This window comes from Manis javanica, chromosome 5, assembly GCF_040802235.1.
Source record: "Manis javanica isolate MJ-LG chromosome 5, MJ_LKY, whole genome shotgun sequence".
Taxonomy (NCBI): Eukaryota; Metazoa; Chordata; class Mammalia; order Pholidota; family Manidae; genus Manis; species Manis javanica.
In genome coordinates this window covers 86,513,081-86,535,856 of record NC_133160.1, presented here as the reverse complement: position 1 = coordinate 86,535,856, position 22,776 = coordinate 86,513,081, and the positions used below count along the sequence as shown (strand labels likewise).

The window sequence follows — 22,776 nt, the reverse complement described above, 5'->3', positions numbered from 1 at the left end:
AATGTTAAAAAAGGGCAAAACTGATCTCTTCTGATATAAGTTACCATCAGGGGTACAATGCCTGGAAGGAAATGTAAGAGGATATTCTGGGGTGCCAGGACAGTTATTTCTTAGCTTGGGTGCTACTCCCTTGGATATGTTTAATTTGTGAGCATTTGCAAGCTGTAAAATCATGTGTACTTTTCTGTGTTTGTGTTTACTACAATAAAAAGTTCGTTTAAATTGTGTTTTAGGTAATTTGAAATAGCTGTTTTCTGACATGGTATGGCACAGCTTAATACAGAGTTAGATTAGACTTCTTTTAAAAATGAATTTATACTTGTTTTGTCATGCATACACCCAGAATATGAAATTGGTAGCCTAGATAATGCTATCCATAGCCATGAACTTGGTTCTTTCATTTCTCAGGAGAACCTGTGCCTGTCAAGGGCTGGACCCAGAGACCTGTGGTGCCTCCTTTTCTTTTGGTTGTTCGTGGAGCATGTACTACAATGGATGTAAGTTTGCCAGAAGCAAGATCCCAAGAAAATTTAAGCTGCTTGGGGATGACCCAAAAGAGGTTTGTTTACTTCCTGATGTATAATCTCTTTATTTCTCATGGAGAATTGATGTGCACAGATGAAGTGAACAATAAGACATACTCCATTCAGGTCTAACGGACTTTGATCTCATAGATGAATCAACAAAACTTCAGCTAAACTGTTGACAGATAACACTTTATAAAGGTGGCATAATAATAACCACATGATACCAAACTAGTAAATTTTGAGCAATATGAAATCTTCATATCTATGTTTTGATATTTATTCTTTATCTTTTATGTCAATTCAAGTTTTAAATAGCTGTCACTTAAGTATTAAAACCAAATGTTAACACTTCAGTTGTTAACTTTCATCTTTTGCACCTGAATTATAGAACTAATGTTCCTAACTGCCACATTCAGAAAAGATGATTTCTAGTCACATTTTCACAGCATTATATTTGATAATTTCAAGTTACCATAATGATGCAGTCAAGGAACTAAAACATATTTAGATTTTAATATAAAAGTGTAATTGAAATAAATGAGCATTGATTTCTCATTGAAGTTAGTTTTTTGTCTTTTCTCTAGAATATATATTTCTTAAAATAACTTGCAGTTTGGCATCAGATTTAACTTTTTGGATGGCATGTGTTCTAGAGTAACTAATTACTAGAATTAAGTATTTAATAAGTAATTACTTAGTTCTAGCTAATTAAGTAATTGGAAAATCTCAGTATATTTGCTATTTAGATTATGACCAACTTTTCAGTGAGTTTCTAAATCATATAATTATCTTTCAAATTTTAAGTGTAATTGAAACATGCATTAATACTGATATGTCCCTCTAAGTGAAAACTTTGTTAATTCATTTGTGACTTCAATAGTAAATGCAAGTTAAAGGGCAAAAACTCAAAATCATAACAAATTTTTCCAAAGGACAATAATATTTTTAACAAATTATATTACTTAAATGTGCTAGATATCCTCTCTTCATAAGAAAAAATCCTACATATTTAGTAAGCCTAATGTAGAATAGCAATTTTGCATGCTGTCAGCCACTCTAGCTTTCCATATTAGAGACCTTCTTCACTACTATTTCATAAATGTGTTTCACTCTAACCAGTTTTCATATAAAGCAAACCATGTCTGGTAGCATCCTTCCCCAGGTAGGTGGGAGGCCTCCACTCAGAAACCTCCTCACCTTCAAAAATGGAACGACTATTTCTCTGGCAGATCGTTATGTCTCTCAAGAATTTTAGAGGAATATCAATATGAAATGAGAACTTCTAAGTATGAAAGGAACGACTGAGTAGTATCACCTACCATTTTGATAAACATATTATTTGGAAAATTTGCTCTTTGCTGAGGGGAGGAAGTGTAACTGAACATTTCTCCTTTCAAGTAAACTTTACAAAGTTCTTCATATGTGCCATATTCTAGTTCTGAGAGTTTTATCCATATTTGAAGAATCAAATGATATTTAGTTTTTCTATGACAAGATCATTTCAAATTTTGAAATTTGAAATTAAACCAAGCATATCCTTTCAATAGCTCATCTTGCTTGGCAGCTAACTGGAAAGGGGGTGGACATGATCTCTTTTAGACCATACAGCTCCGTTTTCCTAGCCCTGCTACCAGTATAAGCTTATATTTATAAAATACCAAATATCTGCATGCAGAGTAGAAAATTGATTAGTGTTATGAAAACACCAAAGAGCTAGATATTTAATAATGTTTTAATATTATATATTTAATAATATAAAAACAGGTGATTGATACATAGTTTATACTTTTCCCTTAGAAATACTCATGTTAAGATGTTTTAGTTATTTAATAAAGAAGGACACTATATGTAGTGATTTCAATCAAAAATGTAGGGGGAAAAAGATCTAACTGATCACCTCTCTCATATATAAAGAAATGAATTTAGAATTTAATATGTAGAATTATTCATTTGATACAGGAAGAGAAACTGGAGTCTCATTTACAAAACCTTTCCACTCTTATGGCACCAACATATAAGAAACTTGCACCTGATGCATACAATAATCAGGTAAGTTTGAATGATTACTGACAGTGATTTGAACCATTTACGTACCATTACCGATAACCTACCTACTTCTAAAAATGTTTTTGAAGCAATTATTTTCCTCCATTTTTGTAACTTTTTCTTTTCTTAATTGTTGAAGCCACTTCAGTGCTCTGTTTCTGTTACATGAACATGACAACACCAAAAGAGCATATTTTTGGACTTTGAATCTGTTAAGTGAGCTTTAAAAGCTCACAAGCTGTTCTACCTACTAATCTTGTTCTCACATGGGTAATTTTATCTCAGCAAGCAGACTTTGGTGATTAAAATTATATGGCCCAAACAGGTTCTTTTAGCTTTTAGCTTTTGTAACAGAAAGCCTATCCATATAAAAAGCTATGGGTGTACTTTGTCAGCATATATACATGTATCCAGTTATGTCAGATTTTGCTAGAACCTTTTTTGCCCCTTTGGTCATGGTTCCATGAACCAAGCAGAAACATTTTTTCCCTATTTTACAAGTGTTTTCTAGGGTGTACCTACTTAGAAGACCAGATAATTTCAGAAGTGCTCATGAAGGAAGCAAAAAACTGTAGAGTCTTCCCTGTTTCAATAACAACAACACAAGCATTAAATGAAAACCTGTTGCAAAACAGATACTGTGTGTAGTCACTGTGGATGTACAGATAAGCAATGTAGATTCTCTATCTTGAAAGAATTCCTTCCTTAAAGAAGATGCAGATATATATAAAGCAGCAACGAACAGAATAAGATGATAACAGCTGGGCTAGAGGTATGCACACATTTCTGAAGGAGCAAAAAGATTCTCCCTGAAAGTAGAGATATAAGATCATAAGTGGCCTTGGTAACCATGTAAAAGTCCTTGAACTGTAATCCCATTGGTAAAAGGGCTGCCATTGGGGTATTTTAAGTGTGTGTTGAAGATGGGGGAAAGTGAAATAATTTTAAAAGGTCATTCACAAGCCAAATAAAGGAAATATAATTTAGATTCCTGCAAGATTAAATTAGAGAGGTAAGCTATTACAATCAGTGGGTGAAAGATGCTAAAGTCCTAAATTAAGGAAATGGCAATAGTGACAGAGAAAAGGAAATAAGTATGTAAAATATTTGAAGTGAAACTTACAGAATTTAGTGCCCAATTGTATTGGAGGATGAACAAAAGAGAATTTTAAAATTTATCAAATTTCTGGCTTGGATAAAATGTTAAATAATATCAGGAATCAGTGAGGTAAAGTAAGTTTGGAGGAGAGAGGAGAAAGATGATAATTTCATTCTGGATATGGCTAGGTTTGACATACTTCTGCAATAATTAGAAAAATCTAGGTAGCACTGTAGATTTGGGAGTTATCAAAATGCAGGAATTAGTTGAATACATAGGAGTGAATGCAGTCTTTTCAGTGGAGATTTTAAAGAGGAGAAGGGGCTAGTGATGAGATTCTGGAGCACATCAACATTTTAGGGGTGAGTGGTGGAAAAGAAACCAGTGAGAAGCACTGAGAGTAAGAGCAATGGAGTTGGAAAAGTTAGAGTTCAGGGCAGGAGGGAGACTACTATTAGCTGGAGGAAAGCTGGAGGGGATGAGAAGAGATCCAGAGCAGAGCACACCGCAGCGTGGTACCGGGAAGAGTGAAGGGCAGTACTGTAGGTGATCTTTGTCATTTACCTAATAACATTAAGCACTCTGATGGAATCAGAATAGCTTACATACAGACAAAGATGGGACTGATCCTAATTAATGATTTGGCTACACTTATTTCCATTGTGGACTTTAACACTTACCCCAAACCTCAACTAGTTTTTTTTTGTGGGAGCAAAGGAGGTAAATTTAATAATGATGGTCTGTTTCTAAGTTGTTTTATGTCATAACTTAGGTTTTTAGAAATGTTTGTGAACGTTTATAAAACTTATTATAAATGCTGTTAGTAACAGTGGAATTAATACTGTTGTTTTCCAACCTTATCATTTAGTCAGCATCACAGAAAGTGTAAGGAATGCTTTGGTGCTGTTTTAAAATAATTCTCATCATGAAACACAATAAACCAAGCTACAGAAATATTAAAATGAGTACAGACTTCCAGTTTGGCTGTTTTCACTGAATTTTTCTATAGGTGCAAGTAATCAAATGTCTTTAGCTGGAGAAAGGGATAGAAGAGCAGAGCATTGATTTTTTTTTTTAATCCTTCGAGTCTCATTGTAAACTGTCTCTAACACACCTGATTTTCTAAGTGTTTATATTCTACCCTATCAATTTTGTTTGTAGTATTTTATGCATTTCCTGAACCTGGAGCATCCAAACATGAGGGTGCCCCCAATTTTTAAGTTATAACAAGATGATTAGGTATAATTCCTTAGATGTGTTTCAGTATGTATATATGTGTGTGTGTGTGTGTACATATATATATATGTATGCATATATATGAATACATGTGTAGATGTACTGATCAGTCAGTTTCAGTCAAGATAAGCTGTAGAGATCTGCCACACAACGTGTAGGCCTATAGTTAACAACAATATATTATACACTTAACAATTTATTAAAAGGATAGATCTCATGTTGTGTTCTTACCACAGTAAAATAAAATTTACACACATACATACATTCATACATAAAGGACAGATGTAAATTAAATTCTATGTAAATTAGATCAGTTAATGGCTGTGGTTGGTTAAAGTGTTTTTCTGTATTGCATGGCAGGTACTGGTAACATTCATCCATGTGTCCTGATGTAGTTTAGAGATCCAAAAAGCAATAATGTGATCTTCCCACACAGTATATGGGAAGACCTTCTAAGGTCATGGATACACTCAAAATCTACCATTTGATCTTTGCCTCCTTCCCTCAACTGAATATACTGTCTTCGTTTCTCATATCTAAATGTTCTTTCTTGCTCTTATTCCTTGACTTCATAGTTACAGTCTTATTGTTAAACCTAAGCTTCACTGGGTCTTCAGAGCAATTCTTCTGTCAACTCCATAGAATTAGGACATAAGTTTTCTTAATTTATATATCCTTTCTTCATATCTGTCCAACAGACATTTTTCCTCTGTCTTTTCTATGGTTGTCTTACCATTGAACTTAAGGCCTGAATTAGCAGGTTTAATTTCAAAATCGTGTGTTTTCATCATATGTAGAGATGACATTTTAGGCCAGTGCTGTCCAAGAGAACTTTCTGTGATAGTGGAAATGTTTTCTGTCTGTGCCATTCAGTACAACAGCTTCTAGTAACATGATTACTGATCACTTGTGCACTTGAGTTAATTAATTATTTTTAATTAAATTTAAATAGCCACATGTAACTAGTGGCTACCATACTGAACAGCAGAACTTTATGCCATCTGAAAGCTATGCACCTAAATTTGTCTTCCAGACATGGAGGTGAATGTTCAGTAATCTGTTCACAAATCTCTGCATGCTATTTATTATAAGATAGCACAAGTCTGTCTAATAACTAACTAGATTTTGTATACATTTTATTCAAGGAACAAAATGAAGTTAAGTAAACCACAGCATGGACTAAAGAGTCACAAACCACACTATTATAAATAGAGGGGTCAACACCCCTCACTTTCCTTTGGTCAGTTTTTTAAGTTTCAAGATACCAACACGCTATGTGAATACAATGGTAAACGATATTCAAGCCATCAAAAACTTTATCATGTTGTAAATTTACCATCTAGCTCTGATGGATTCACAGGACCAGTTTCATTTTCACACATTGAAACAAAAGCAAAATATATGAAAGAATAGTTTCAGACATAGGACAATAAGAAACAAGATAGTACCACCAGAGAGAAGGGAAATAAAAAGATGAACTTACTATTATCCCAGCTCACTTCCTAAAGTGCACATTATGTTCCAAGGCAAATAGGAGGAACCAAAACAGACTCCAAGGTTATCTATGCCTTAAAGAGAATTTGGGGAAGCATTCACACTTCAGAGTACCAAAGAGGAGAGATGAGCTCTAGAGATCTTTAGGGGGTCTACCTGAGTCTTCATCTGAGTTCTGAACAGTTTGTGCATGTGAAGAAATTACTAAGACTGTGGAAATAATCATGAAAAGGAGAAGAAAAATGCCTAGATTCTATACAGGTACTGGAATAGTTCTTGTTAATACCATTCAGAAGGAAAAGACTGCCTAATGTACAACATACCAAGTAGAGTATTCAGAATCTTATGACCTTGGTAGTGGAAGTAGTAGACTGTTTTGGTCCCATTTAAAATGTTTTAAATCAAGACTTGAAAGTATTAAACTGATCTTAAGTAACTTAACAGCATCCCGGAACAACAAAATTTCATTTAAATCCCACAAACAAGAAGGTAATATGTATAATATTTAGCATCACATCAAAAATTACCAGGTATACAAGAAACAAGAAAATATGACCCATAATGAGGAGGTGGAAGAGAGAAATTGATAGAAATATTTCCAGAAATGACATGTGATAAGAATATGTACAATGATATAAAGATATTAAATAGCTATCATATATATATCCCATTCGGTCAAGGCAACAGAGGGAAGTATGAACATGATAAAGAAAGCTAAGGAGATATTAAAAAGACCTATATTGACTTCTAGAGATGAAAAATATATAATGTATGGATAAAAATTCACTAGATGAAATTAAGAGCAGAAGATTAGTGAACAAAGCAATACTAATGTTCCAGTGAGAAATAAAAAGAAAAAAAAAGTGGGGGAAAAATTAAAAGATCAAAACCTATGAGACAATACTTTTACACTAATACATGTGCTATTAGAGTCCCAGAAGGTGGTAGGGAAGAGAAAAACATTTAAAGAAACAATGGCCAAGTTGTTTTAAATTTGTTAAATCCATTGATCCCAGAAGCTCAGTAAGCCCCAAATGGGGGATGAGGGGGTGGTATAGTGTTAAGACATGAAGAAAACTATGTAAAAGCACATTAAAATCAATTTGCTTAAAGTTAGTGAGTGATAAAGAGAAACTGTAAAGCAGATGTAGAAAAAGACATATTACATACAGCAAGGAAAATGAAAAACATAGGAGACTTCATGTCAGAAAAAAATGCAAGAAGAAGAGAGAAGAAACATCTTTAAAATATTGAAAAAAGAAAGAAAAAAAACCCCATCAACCTAGAAATAAAAAGAAAAGTGAAGGCAAAATAAAGATTTTCTTTTTCAGACATAAAAAGCCAAAATAATTTACTGTCAGCAGACTAACACTTCAAAAACATTAAAAGAAGACCTCCAGTAGAAAGACAATGAGACGAGATAGAAATCTGGAATGACAGAAAGGAATGAAAAATGTCATAAATAGAAGAATTATGAGTAAAAAGACATCTTTTTAAAAATGTATTTGATTTACTATTTTAAAAATATATTAAAAATGTACTTTGAGGTTTATAACAAACATAGAAATAGCACAGAGGCTGGCAAATTGGAAGTTGTAAGTTTCATCTACAGGGAGAAGTATATTACTTAACTGTAGACTACGGGAAGTTACAGAGTACACTGTAAACTTTAGAGTAAGCAACCACTAAAAAGGTACACAGCTAAATCTACCAACAAAGAGATAAAAATGGAATCAATCCAAAGAGGTTTCAAAGATGATGGAACCAAAAGAAAGATAAGACAAATATAAATAAATAGCAAGATGGTATATTTAATCCCAACCATATCAAGAACTACATAAAGTGTAAATGTTTTTAAGCACCCCCAATTAAAAGGCAGAGCTTGTGATTTTGAATAATTGTACTGGTATTGAGCAATTGTGAGATTGAAAAGAGCAAGAACCAAGAAATACCATGCTAGTATAAATCAAAAAAAAGCTGAAGTACTTACATTAATAGCAGACAATGTGGATTTTATAGCAAAGAATATTATAAAGTATAAAGAGGATTACTTAATAATGATAAAAGGGTCAGTTCAAAAGAACATGATAATCTATATATATATATATGCATCTAATAACAGAGCTTCAAATGTTATTAAACAAAAACTGATAGAACTAAAAAAAACACAATTACAGTCAGAGATTTCAATACATCTCTCTCAATAACTGTTAGAACTGGTAGAAAATCAGTAAAGAGATAGAAGACTTGAACAACACTTTTAACCAACTGGACCTTGTTGACATGTATAGAACTCCCCAACCAAAAACAGAATCAGCATCATTTCCAGTGTACAAGGATGACCTATCAAGGGGACACAGAACAAGTATTAGTACATTTACAAGCCTCAAACTATGTACTCTGACAACAATGAAATTAAATTAAAAATCTCTACCAGAAGGATACCTAGAAAAATCCCTAAATATCTGGAAACTGAACAATATGTTTCTAAATGACTTATGGACCAAAGAATAAATCATGAGGAAAATTAGAAAGTATTTCAAACTGAATGAAATAAAGACATGACATAGAAATTTGTGGGATGCAGCTATAAAGCCTTGCTTAGAGAGAGATTTATAAGTATTGGAAACTTACATTAGGAAAATATACAGTCTCTAACCAATGATCTACACCTCTACCCTAAGAAACTTGGAAAAGAAGAGCAATTTTAGCCCTCAAAGGCAGCAGGCAGGAAAAATTAAAGAACAAAAATAAATGAAATAGAAAACCAAAACGAAGAGATTAAATCAATGAAACCAAAAGCTGGTACTTTTAGTCAGTTCAAGCAGGAAAAAAAGAAAAGGCACAAATTGCCAAAATTGAGAATGGAAGATGAAACATCAATGCAGATCATATAGACATTAAAAGAATAAGAAAGGCATTAAAGCTTTATGCCAACAACTTAAATGAAATGGGAAAAATCCTTGAAAAACACATATTATTAAAGCTTATCAAAGAAAAATAAAGAAATACTATGAATAGTCCTTTATCTACTAAAGAAAGTGAATTTGTAGTTAAAACTTTGCCCAAAGTAAATAGCCAGGCTGGATGATTTTCTTTCCAAATTTGACCCCTTATTTAAGGAAGAAATAACAGTCCAGTGGGATTCAACAATAACAATTCAATGAAACCATGGAAACTTTTCTAGAAAATAGAAAAGAGTGAACACGACCCACCTCATTCTCCAAAGCTATAAATATCCTGACTAGAACCAGATAAAGGCATTAAAGAAAAAGAAAACTACAGTCCAATGTTCTTCACAAATACTGATTGATATGAAACTTTTAAAAATTGTAGCAAATTAGATCCAACAGTATGTTAAAGGATAATACATTACCACCAAATGGGGTTTATTTCAGGATGCTTAGTTCAAAGAACATTCAAAAATCAGTCAATGTGATCCACCATATTAACAACAGAACTGGTGGTGGGGCAGGGGGATAAGATTATATCAATAGATAGAAAAAAAGTATTTCACAAGCTTCAGCATCCATAGAAGAGAATTTTCTTAGCCTTATAAAAAGTATAGATGAAAGATTTAAAGCTGACATCACATTTCATGGTAAAAGATTGAATGCTTTATCTCTAGGATTAGGAAAAAGACAGAGAAAAAATACATTCTTACTTCTATTTAACATTGAAATGGAAATTTTAGACAGGGCAATAGGCACAAGTAAGAAGTAAAAAACATACAGATTGGATAGGGAGGAAAAAAAACTGCCCTTCTTTGCAGACAACATGCTTGTCTACAGAGAAAGTCCCAAAGAATCTACAAAAAAACATTGTAGAACTAATAAATGGTGTAGCAATGCACAAAATGCAAAAATCAATTGTATTTCTATATACTAGCAATAAAAAAAGAAATGAAAACCAGAAATTAAAGTAGCATCAAAAATATGAAATTCTTAGGTATATATTTGACAGAAATGTACACAGCTGTGTACTGAAAATTACAAAATATTGCTGAAATTATAAAAGAGCTAAATAACTGAATAAATATACCATAGTCATGGATCACAAGACTAAATTGTTAAGATGGCAGTTTTCTCCCAAACTAGTCAATGGATTCAATATATGACCTATCAAAATCTCACCAGGTGTTTTAAAGGAATTGCAAGGTGATTCTAAAAATATAGAAAGAAGTGCAAAAGTTATGGACTAGTCCATTTTTTAAAAGAGAAGAAGAATTTGAGGACTTGTACTTCCTGACCTCAAGATTTACTAACAATCTACATTTATGAGTAATCGAGACAGTTGGTATTGGCAACATACCCACCCTACCACCACCATTATATATCAAAAGATCAGTATGGTTAGTTGGTTTTCAGCAAAGACAATTCAATGGTAAAGGATACTCTTTTTATCCAGTACAGCTGGATAACCCTATGGACAAAAATTAACCTTGACTCTTAACCTCACACCATATATAAAAGTTTACTCAAAATGAATCCATTTATATATAATTCTAGAAAATGCAAACTAATCTGTAGTAACAGAGAGCAGATCAGTAGTTAATTGGGAACAAAGGGGAAGGCAAGAACTATAAAGGGGTATGAGCAAACTTTAGGCAGAAGTGGATATGTACATTATTTTGATTGTAGCAGTGGTTGCATGTGTACATGTGCCAAAGTTCATCAAATAGAATACTTTATATATATGCTTTTTAATGTATGTCAATTATGCCTCAATAATACTATAAACTAAAAACTACCATGTCAAGGTAATTGCTCTATTTTGTGTCATTCCAGCATATTTTGGGATATAAAATATGCGGTATTTTTTGAAGTTTTAAAGCCTAATTACCAAGGAGTCTTTTTGACCCATTCAGTGCACAGGTCTTGTACTTTTTCGTCAAAGGTATGCCCAAAATTTCCAGTGCCAAAGCTCTTCCCCACTCACACACACACTTTTATTTTTCAGATTGAATATGAACACAGAGCACCAGAGTGCCGTCTGGGTCTGAAGGAAGGCCGTCCATTCTCAGGGGTCACTGCATGTTTGGACTTCTGTGCTCACGCCCATAGAGACTTGCACAACATGCAGAATGGCAGCACGTTGGTAAGTGGGGCTGAGGACAAATTAGCAGCACACCCTATAAAAGGGTGAAAAGCTGGACGTTAGCAGCATCTGGTTAGAGTACTATGTTCTCTGCACGTGTTGCTGCAAAACACTGTTTTCATGAATAAGTTGCTGTCGCAAGGTGACCTTGCATGACTACTCTTATAACAGGTTGGCATTAATGGGAAGCTGTTGACAAGCACATGAAAATCATGGAAATTCTTGGTACTAATCTAAACTGGTGACTGTATTGCTAGCTACAATTAGCTGCCAAAAAACTCTTTCAAAATGCAATGTCAGGTATCAGTTAAACAACAAGTCATATACAGACCAAGGTACCAACCCACCTTGCAGAGAGAAGTAAAACTGAAAAATGCACCATCATTTACACAGTGACTACGATAGAAGGGTCAGGGTGCAAAAGAACCCATTGTAACTACATATTATAGAGGGTGAAATGGATTGGGCTTTATAATTAGAGATCATGTAAGGAGAGGAAATGGATAGGGTCTTAAGAGGGAGCAATGTTCTGTACAAAGTCTGAGGGTGCAGCCTTGCACATAGAGGGATGTTCCAGAGTGGAGATGAAGAATGAAAAAGTTCAAGAGAAGAAACTGTAAAGTAATGTAATGAGTCATCAACATGGATATAAGTGTAGTTGAATAAGATGACCAATGAGACATATGATGAAAAATAGAATACAGACACTAAAGTCATACTCTGGGGTAGGAAATAATTCAGGGAGATAGCAGGCAAGAGTGGAAGTAATGCAAGAAAGCTGGTATGAAATTTTTGTTGAGAAGTAGAGAAGGTATTGGTTTAATTAATGGTCTAGAATAGGGATCAGAAAACTCCATTAAAGGCAAGATAATAAATACTTGAAGCTTTGCAGGCCACAGTGGGTCTCTGTTACATGCCTTGTTTGGGTTTCTTAAATTAAAAAATCCTTTAAAAATGCAAAAACCATTCTCAGTTCACTGGCCCTACAAAAACAGGCTGTGAGGCAGATTGGCCACAGGCCCTAGTTTGCTGACTGCTGATTCAGGAAATCAAACACAAAGCTTATCCACAATACCTAAAATCATTGCTAATCATGTGTTGAGCACCTGCTCACTATTAGGAAGCTATGTGGATTCTGGGAAGTAGAACCAGGTTTCACTCCAGCACGGTGATGGCAAGTGGAGAAAGGATGAGAGAGATGCTTTGAATGAAGGGGAATTTGCCTCTACTAGGTGGTAGGTTCTGTACAGTGAAACAGAAACACTGGATAAGAACTGAGCAGAGATTAATATGTGTGGGAAAAGGTGACAAGTTTTCAGAGACAAGGATTTGAAAGATTCTTATATATAGGAAGTAAAAAACTCATTTGAATACCATCTCATGTTAAACTTATTCATAAAGCTAAATCTGTTATAATCACGGCAACATTCCTTCCAACAGTATCTTCCAACAATTCTATATTACCTCAAATTTTAAATAGCCATGGTCACATTTTCTCCATTAATCAAAAACACAAACTACTAAAAGCTAGTATTTTTAAACCTAGGATTCTTTCTTTTGGCTACAAAAGAAACAACAAACAGTTAAATTATCAAAGCAGCAGAGGTAGCTTTTTTGTCTCTAGCCCTCTGTAGGAAGTGATAGCTCAGAAGAAAAGTGAGAGAGAAGAGAAAAAATAAGCTAAATGTATCAGAGTATAGAGGAAAGAAAAGGAAGATAGAAACAGTGTTAAGTTACATATCACCTGTACCAACTGAATCTTCAATTTTACATTATTTAGATTTCACTTCAGCATCTTATATAAATTCATTAAACATAATGAAGGAGAATTAAGAGTCAAGTTTGAGGAAAGATGTGAAATTATCTTATGAACAAAAATAAAAGATGAGGTGAATGTGATATTCACCAAAACAGAAGTCATTTTGTAGAAGAAACTTTGTCCTCTTTTTTGAAGAGGCTCCACATCTGTCACACGTATTTTGAAGTGTGAAAGCGAGAGGCTGCTTCATGGTGGGGGGGGGGGGGGATATTTGCTTCTTCCTTTAGAGTCAGAAATGTGTGTGGAGAACAGTTACCAGAGGTAACAGCTCCTGATAGACTCAAAAAAAAAAAAAAAGAAAGAAAGAAAGAAAGAAAAAATGAGAAAAGAAGTTCAATCTTCATTAATAACAGACAGACCTCGCTCTATAATATGTATATCACCAGTCTGGTGACATATTGAGAGGGAGAAACACACACGTGCACACACACGCACACACACACACTTTTCTTTTAGACTCATACTAAGGCAGTACCGCCCTGTTCCCCTGCCAGGTATGCACCCTCACTAGAGAAGACAATCGAGCAATTGGAGGAAAACCTGAGGATGAGCAGCTCCATGTTCTGCCTCTCTACAAAGTCTCTGATGTGGATGAGTTTGGGAGTGGAGCAGCTCAGGAGGAGAAAAAACGAAATGGCGCCATTCAGGTACTGAGTTCTTTTCGGCGGAAAGTCCGGATGTTGGCAGAGCCAGTCAAGACGTGCCGACAAAGGAAACTAGAAGCCAAGAAAGCTGCAGCAGAAAAGCTTTCCTCTCTGGAGAATGGCACAAATAAGAATGAAAAGGAAAAGTTAGCCTCATCTCGTACAAAACAGACTGAAAATGCAAGCCAGGCGAAACAGCTGGCAGGTAAATTTCCTGTGAAGCACTGTTAGATACGTGTGGTGTATGACACTGATATTAGAAACGAATATTTTTAATTTTGCATTTAATCATGGTATTAGTTCTGTACCAGAATCTTCTCTAAAGTTGCACCAGTAGCCACAGCTTAATGGAGAAGTTTGACTTTTATTCTTTAATAAATGCAAAGATTCATAGTAGGTAAGTGAAATGATGAAATTAGTGTTGATCTAGCAGTGGATGGTAGGCCAAATTAGAGGTAAGGAGCTAATAGTTTGGGGTCAGATGCAATAAGCCAGGAGTGAGGTGAGCTTGAATTTTCGTGGTAGCAATGAAAATGTAGCAAAAATGATGGGCGAGACTTCTTCCTAAATGAACATCAGTACATTGGTGACAAAATATTGGCATGTAAAGGAAATACTTAAGGATGACTCCAACGTTTTAAGCCTAGATAACTATAACAGTACTATTTATTGAAAGAAGTTTGAAAATAGAATTGATGGGGGAGAGGCAAGAGACTAAGATAACTTTCCTTAGCCATACTGAGCTTGAGGTTTAAGAGGGGATGCTCATGCAGTTATCTTACAAAGTTTCTACCCATCCAAATAGATCACATCTATAGTAGTAGTGATATACAGCATTATTTACAAATACTAAATTGATATTTTATTTTCAAAGCCCCTTACTTTATGTCTGCAGTCAATTCAGTAAAATATCACACAACAATGTAATATACATAACCAAGTTTTAGAGATGGTATTAGCCTGGTCATTAACAAAAGAAAAATGTTTTAAGTTTAGTGTACCAGTTTGCTTAGAAACAACCATCTTTGCTTCACAAAGTCAAACATCCCTACTGATTCATTCTGAAGCTCAGAGAAATTATTTAGAATAAGGAGCTAAAGATGCTTAATAAATATTTGTTGATTGGTTGACTTACACTAAGAAAGTAAATTTTGTTCACTCCCTGATAGCTCCTTTAAGTTAAGCTATTAAATATAATCAGATAGAACTTTGCCTCTAGGCACTTCTAACCTGTTTCTGCAATATTCATTTCAGTTCTCTGGACTGCCATTGCAGCTCCATTGATTTGTTAAAAAAATGAGGTCATGAAACAGAAGTATGATTTTTTAGAAGTTTCACTTAGAGAGCTGAGTCCTTTAAGTTTTGTCTACAACTGTGTAAATTGCCTTTCTAGAAAGCGTACTAATGAAATAGGGTTTGCCAAATATATAAGTTGCTTTGGGTATTTAAATAAATGTCATTATCTCATAGCATCATTGCAGCTCCCACAACAAAGTTTATGTTATTTTATTTTAACTACATAACAAAGTTTTTATATGCCAGGCAATGGATAAATAAAGTAAAATAAAGCACAGTCCCTGTCTCCAAGAAACTTCTTTGCAGTGAAGTGAAGAGGGAACTAAAAATGGATAATTACATTATCTTATGACTGTTGACTTATGTTTGCAGAGGCTATTACAAAAGCACTAGAAGGTCATAGAAAGCTTCCTTGAGGAAGAGATGATTATGCCAGGGAAGGTCAGGGCCAGTGCCAGGAGGGAGAAGGGCATGTCCAGTAGGGAGTGAGGCTAGTTGGAAGCTCCAGAGGACATGGTGCTCCCGATGAACAGCTCTTGGAAGCTTATTACATTTTTTTTCACCTACCAGATTGTACTGTAATGAGGTCTGGCATTTAATTTCTAAGGCTTTAGATGCAAAAAGGTGTACCAGTCATCAGAAACCCTGACTCTGCTCTTGTCCTCGTTTGTTGGGTATTGTACAATCCTGGTTGGATTAAAGTAGCATAGAATTTATTATGGGAGATGCAGTGATGCTATGAGAAAAAGAAGGATATTCATTTAAACACCCAAGGCATCTTATATAACTGGCAAACCCTATTTCATTAGCACACTTTCCAGAAGGAATTTATGCAGTTATAGACAAAAATTTAAAGAAGCTTTCTATAAGTGAAACTTGTAAAAGTCATACTTCTATTTCATGACCTCATTAAAAACAAAAGTAGAGAACAAGCAAATAAATGGAGCTGCAATGCAGCTTTCTCACATACCTTTAAGATCCTTACTTGCTTTTGTAAAATAATAATCAAGCGTATTTGCTCTCTCTTGTCCTGTGCACAGAACTTCTGCGACTTTCAGGACCAGTCATGCAGCAGCCCCAGCCCCAGCCCCTTCCCCAGTCCCAGCCCCAAGCCCAACAGCTCCAGAAGCAGCCACCACAGCCACAACAACCCCAGCAGCCGCAGCCGCAGCCTCCACATCACCCCTTAACTAATAACCCTCAGTCAGAGGCCGCCAATGCTTTCTCTTCTTCCGGATCCAGCAATCTGTATATGAGACGGCCCAATCCAGTTAGTCCTTATCCAAGCTCTTCGAGTACTTCAGATATGTATGGAGGTGCCAACCCTATGAACCTCTATTCCACCTCACCCCAAGCTGCAGGTTCGTATTTGAATTCTAATCCTATGAACCCCTACCCTGGGCTTTTGAATCAGAATACCCAATATCCATCATATCAATGCAATGGAAATGTATCAATGGACAGCTGTTCCCATTACCTGGGCTCCTATTCTCCCCAGCCACAGCCTATGGATTTATACAGGTATTCCAACCAAGACCCTCTTTCTAAGCTCAGTCTACCACCCATCCATACACTTTACCAGCCGAGGTTTGGGAATGGCCAGTGCTTTACTTCCAAGTACTTAGGTTATGGAAGCCAAACTATGCAGGGAGATGCCTTCAGCAGTTGTACTATTAGACCAAATGTACACCATGTAGGGACATTTTCTCCTTATTCCATTCATGAGATGGAGGGCCACTTCATGGGAGCCACCTCCAGATTACCAGCCAACCTGAGCAACCCAAACATAGACTATAAAAATGGTGAACATCACCTATCTTCTCATATAATCCATAACTACAGTGCAGCTCCGGGCACGTTCAACAGCTCTCTCCACACCCTGCATGTCCAAGACAAGGAGAACGACATGCTTGCCCACACACCTGATGGGTTCTCTAAGGTGCTGCCAGGTCTTAACCATGATAGAACTGCCTCTGTCCACGAAGGCTTACACAGATTACAGGAAGCTGGCAATCAGGAAAAGCAGCCTCCTGCTGCCGAGGACAATGATGAGGTCTGGTCAGACAGTGAGCAGAGCTTTCTGGACCCTGACATCGGGGGAGTGGCTGTGGCTCCAACTCATGGGTCAATTCTCATTGAGTGTGCGAAGCGCGAGCTTCACGCCACAACGCCTCTGAAGAACCCCAATAGGAATCACCCCACCAGGATCTCACTTGTCTTTTACCAGCATAAGAGCATGAATGAGCCCAAGCACGGCTTAGCACTCTGGGAAGCCAAAATGGCTGAAAAGGCGCGCGAGAAAGAGGAAGAGTGTGAGAAGTACGGCCCTGACTATGTGCCTCATAAAACCCATGGCAAAAAGGTGAAACGGGAGCCCACTGAGCCGCAGGAGCCTTCCGAGCCCACTTACCTGCGCTTCCTGCAGTCCCTTGCGGAGAGGACCATGTCTGTGACCACAGACTCCACAGTGACTACATCTCCGTATGCCTTCACTCGGGTCACAGGGCCTTACAACAGATACATATGATGTCGCCCCCTCGTGTTGGTTACCTCATTTGAAAAGACCACAAACCAACCTGTCCCTAGTGTAGTTCCTGTGACGTGGGCAGTGGGGAAAGGACACAGGATTCATGGCAGATGTGGTGAGAAGAACCTCAGCTCACCAGCACAGAACAGAGGCCATCCTACCATAGCACTTAATGCCCACTGCCTTCGAAGTGGTCACAGACGGCTTCCAGGCGGGGGACCAGAGCATTCTATGCGAAAGGGAGGCGGGGGAGAAATTGTTCCGCGATTCACATTTTTAACACTGGTTCTGTTATTGGGTGAGGTAATGCGTAAAGGTGAGGGTTTGTTTTCCCCTTACAGCTCTACATGTCTGTGGCCACTTTTAATAATACCAAGTTTGCATGGTCGTGGAACACAAATCAAACAAGTACTGTAGTATTACAGTGGCAGGAATTTTAAAATACCATCTGGTGCTGAATATATGATGTACTGAAATACTGGAATTATGGCTTTTTAACATGCAGTTTTTACTGTAATCTTAATATTAACTTTTATTTATCAAAGTAGTTGCAGAAAGCATAAATGAATAGACAGCAAAACACTGAATTTGGATGTTCTAAGAAATGGTGCTAAGAAAATGGTGTCTTTAACAGTTGAAAATTTAATGCCTTTGTATCATCAAGATGCTATCAGTGTACTCCATTGCCCTTGAAGAACAGGGGTACCTTTTCATTCAGTTTTTGTCATAAATGCCTATTCATACACAAGCTTAGTTTTTAAAATGTGGACATTTTAAAGGCCTCTGGATTTTGCTCATTCAGTGAAGTCCTTGCAGGACAATAAACATATATATGTACATATATACACATACACATATGTATATGTGCGCACATATGTATATGTATAAATATTTTAAATGGTGTTTTAGAAGCACTTTGTCTACCTAAGCTTTGACAACTTGAACAATGCTAAGGTACTGAGATGTTTAAAAAAAAGTTTACTTTCATTTTAGAATGCAAAATTGATTTTTTTAAGGAAACAAGGAAAGCTTTTAAAATATTTTTGCTTTTAGCCATGCATCTGCTGATGAGCAATGTGTCCATTTTTAATACAGGCTGTCAAACCCAAAATGGGGCTTACTGGATCCAAGGGAATACGTGAGTCCACAAAACCTGTTTTCTGGTGCTCATCTCACATGCTATACTGTAAAACAGTTTTATACAAAATTGTATGACAAGCTCATCGCTCAAATATGTAGTTTTAAGAATTTCTATTAACTGCAGGTAATTAACCGCATGCGACAGACTCAAGAAAGCTAGTTCCCTGACATCGATGCTTATTTTTGGATCTGTATGTTCTTCAGCAAACTGAATGGTAGTCAGCCTTCGTGTCGATGATTGTACATTGTAGTGTCATGTCTTAGCTTAAGTGTCCTCTATACCAGGAAGATTGAGCAGACTGATGCCTGCATCAGATGAGTGAACAGGGTTAGTTCCAGGTGAGTCTGTTAATTAAAGAGAAAAAAACAGGCAGCTGGTTTGCTGTGATGGTTTTAAATCATTGATTTGTAAAAATAAGAAGTGAAAGAGATGTATAGTAAGTAAATTAAATTGTAAACAAAACTTTTTTAACACAATGCTTTAGTATTTTAGTACTGTAAAATAAAATTAAGTATATACATAGACGTGTGTGTGTGTGTATATATATATATATATATATATATACACACACACATATATATATGAATTTGAAGCAGAATTCACATCATGATGGTGCTACTCAGCCTGCTACAAATATATCATAATGTGAGCTAAGAATTCATTAAAAGTTTGAGTGATATTCCTACTTGTCATATACCTCAACACTAGTTTGGCAGTAGGATATTGAACTGAAAGTGAAAGCTTAAAGCATTGTGTACCATCATTTTTTTTCCAAGTCTCTTTTTTTTAATTAATAAAAAAGCATACCTTTTTTTGATACTTGATTTCGTAGCAAGTATAACTTGAACTTCAACCTTTTTGTTCTGAAAATTCAGGGATATTTCAGCTCACGTTCTCCGTATGCCAATATGTCACCTGTGTTTATGTAGAATCATTGTAGGGTAATAAATATATTCTTTTTTTCAGGGATTTAACCCTTTTATTTTGAATCCCTATTTTACTTGTATATGTCCTGATGTAACTAAAACTAATTTTGTAAATCTGTTGGTTCTTTTTATTGTAAAGAAAAGCATTTTAAAAGTTTGGGGAATCTTTTGACTGTTGCAAGCAGGAAAACTATTACACAAAAACAGAATGCACTGAGTTGATAAAGGGAAAATTGTAAGGCAGGAGTTTGGCAAGTGGCTGCTGGATTGAGTCAACTCTCTACAGACATTTTGATCCTGTAATCAATGCAGGCACAGAACCATGAGGACTTCTCTAGATAGACAAGAAACGTGGAGATATGACATGCAATTAACTGTATAATTACATTTTGGTCTAAGTACATTTTTGCTCACTGACATTTCAAATAAATTCTTCATTGAGGCCTTTGAGTTTCATTGGTCAAGTCTTATAAACATGGCTTTTGTCTTTAAAGAAGAAAAAAATTTCTCCAGTTTTTGACTGTGACCAATTTAAAAACATTTGTTTTGCATGTTAAACCACCTGATGTTAATATTTTGCATATACTGTATATCTAACCCCAAATATTTGGTTACTACATGCACGTTTGTTGGTTTTGAGTCAGCTATCCCTTATGAATATTTGGTTTCTCTATCATCCACTGTCATTTGTCAAACTGCTGGCCAACAAAAACAGGAAATGTAGTTTGGAGGGTTGTGGAGAGGTTGGGTAGGGAGGAAGAGAGAAATTGAATGGCATATTGTATATATCAAATCTATAATTGTAAATATCAAACCTCCCTCAGTGAGAATGAATGGAAAGCAGATCTCCAACTTGCTTATATAGGAATATCAGGTTGACTATATAGCCATACTTGAAAATGCTTCTGAGTGGTGTCAACTTTACTTGAATGAATTTTTCATCTTGATTGATGCACAGTGGTGTACAGTTCACTTCTAAAGCTAGTGGTTAACTTGTGTAGGAAACTTCTTCAGTTTGACACTAAGGTAATGATCTGTGTGCATTTTTCTATGCTTTTTTTAAAAATTAGTTTCATTTCATTTTCATGAGATGTTTGGTTTGTCTATAAGAATCTGAGGATGGTTATAAATACTGTAAGTATTGTAATGTTATGAATGCAGGTTATTTGAAAGCGTTTATTATTATATCATTCCTGATAACGCTATGTGAGTGTTTTTAATAAAATTTATATTTATTTAATGCACTCTAACTCTTATCTCATAAAAGTTTCTGTTCACTGCCTAAATTACTACTACCTCAATGAGGGAAAAGGAAATGAAAAGAAATTGCTTTTTAAAGATACTTTTTAGACAGTTATTCTTAATGTTAAACTATAGCTAAGGTATATCCAAATCATTAAGGCCAAAATATTTCTCTGGTTGAACAGTCTAGATGTTCAACTTATTTTTTTACAGCTTACTTTTAAAGCTTGTTCACTTTGCATGTATAGCAAATATAAGTCAGAAATTGAGTAATAATAGCACTCCTGCTGGCTTTAGACTTCCCATCCCTTCTGGTCTGTGAGGGTGCTCAGTGGCAGCAGGTACACCAGGGTTGAGTTTCCTATTACGCCAAAGGCCAGGGCTGCTCTCAGAATCTTATCTTCCTCTTTACATCCACTCTTCTCAAGAAAGATTCCTCTTCCTGCCTGTCTAAAAGGCAGGCAGTCTTAGGCAAGAGGAGTGGGGAGAGGTGGCCTGGGAGCCACCAGACAGATGTACATGTCCTCATCTCCCCACATGGCTGCGGGGAGCTAGAGGCTAGACTGTGCTCGTGCTACCCGCTCTACCATCTAAATCCCCCTCACGTAGCGCCGAGCACTCCTGCTGAAGAGCTTCCTAGAAACACAAAATACTAGACACAGTTGCTAGTTACAGTTATGTGAGTTTTGCAACCTCCCATCCCTTCCCAAATTGGCAGAGAAGTCATTTTCATCATTCATGAGGTAAGGAATTCCCTTCCCATATTTCTCTCCCTGTTTAGCCTGGGCCCAGTTTGACTGAGTAGCTATTCTTGAGCCCAAAAACTGACTGCCATTTAGTGATCTCTGAGCTCCCTGACGATGACTTTTTCCAGTGCTCCATACAAAGCCAGGATACTAAGAAGCAATATCACTGTTAAAAAGCAGTGATCCAGTGATTAGATTTTTTTTTTTATTTCAACACTCTGGAGACATTGTCAACCCTTTTGTCACCACCCATCTTCTGGTGTCCCATCCTTGAGAACCTCCCCCTCGCCACATTTCCTAGTCCCACTGCCCAGGGCAAGGGGACTTAAGATTCTGGGAGCTCAAAAGCTTTTCCTGCCTGGGCCCCATCCTGACCCTGATTGGCAGAGGCTGGTGAGCCAGCCCACTGTAAATGAAGGTGCAGGCAGGCGCTGTGAATGAGTCTGCAGGTGGACTTGAACGAAGGAGATAGCTAGCAATGACATGACAGATGAGCCGGCATTCACAAAGCTTTACTGGCTCTTGCTTCCTCTGGAAATAATTACCAAGAATGAACCTTTTCATGCAGTCAGGCATGCACACAGCTGCACTACCACTTGCTCCTTTACTCAGTCTCTTCAGTTGGTTTATTGTAAAAACCCTCTGCTTTGGGAAATTCTTGGCTTTGACTCCTGCCTGATTCTAGGGCTCTGTATTTGATCAGCTGTGTGAGAACCAGACTCAGTGAGAAAAGGTCTTATTCATCAAGGCACCTACTCCTCAAGCTGTTGAGAATTTGTAATTGGTTTTGTTGGTTTAAAGACCACCTGGAGGTGAATATCTAGCAAAAAAGGAAGCCTGAGTGAGCATCTTTTCTCTCCAAAATGAATGTGAGGGCTGAGTGCTTGTTGCCTGAAGACACAAGCTCACTAACATCGGTCGCGGGGTTTACCGTGA

General features: G+C 36.3%; 1 protein-coding gene across 1 annotated transcript in view; it reads left to right on the top strand.

The window, feature by feature from the left end:
* The window catches only part of TET2 (tet methylcytosine dioxygenase 2), a 160,365-nt gene extending 139,269 nt beyond the window's left edge, over positions 1-21,096 (top strand). Inside the window, exons 7-11 of the mRNA XM_037020089.2 lie at positions 409-559; positions 2,487-2,576; positions 11,362-11,499; positions 13,813-14,167; positions 16,299-21,096. Of these exons, the coding sequence (XP_036875984.2) occupies positions 409-559; positions 2,487-2,576; positions 11,362-11,499; positions 13,813-14,167; positions 16,299-17,785 (2,221 nt within the window). The 3' untranslated portion in view covers positions 17,786-21,096. The remainder of the gene's footprint in view (positions 1-408; positions 560-2,486; positions 2,577-11,361; positions 11,500-13,812; positions 14,168-16,298) is intronic.
* Positions 21,097-22,776: the final 1,680 nt, after the last annotated feature.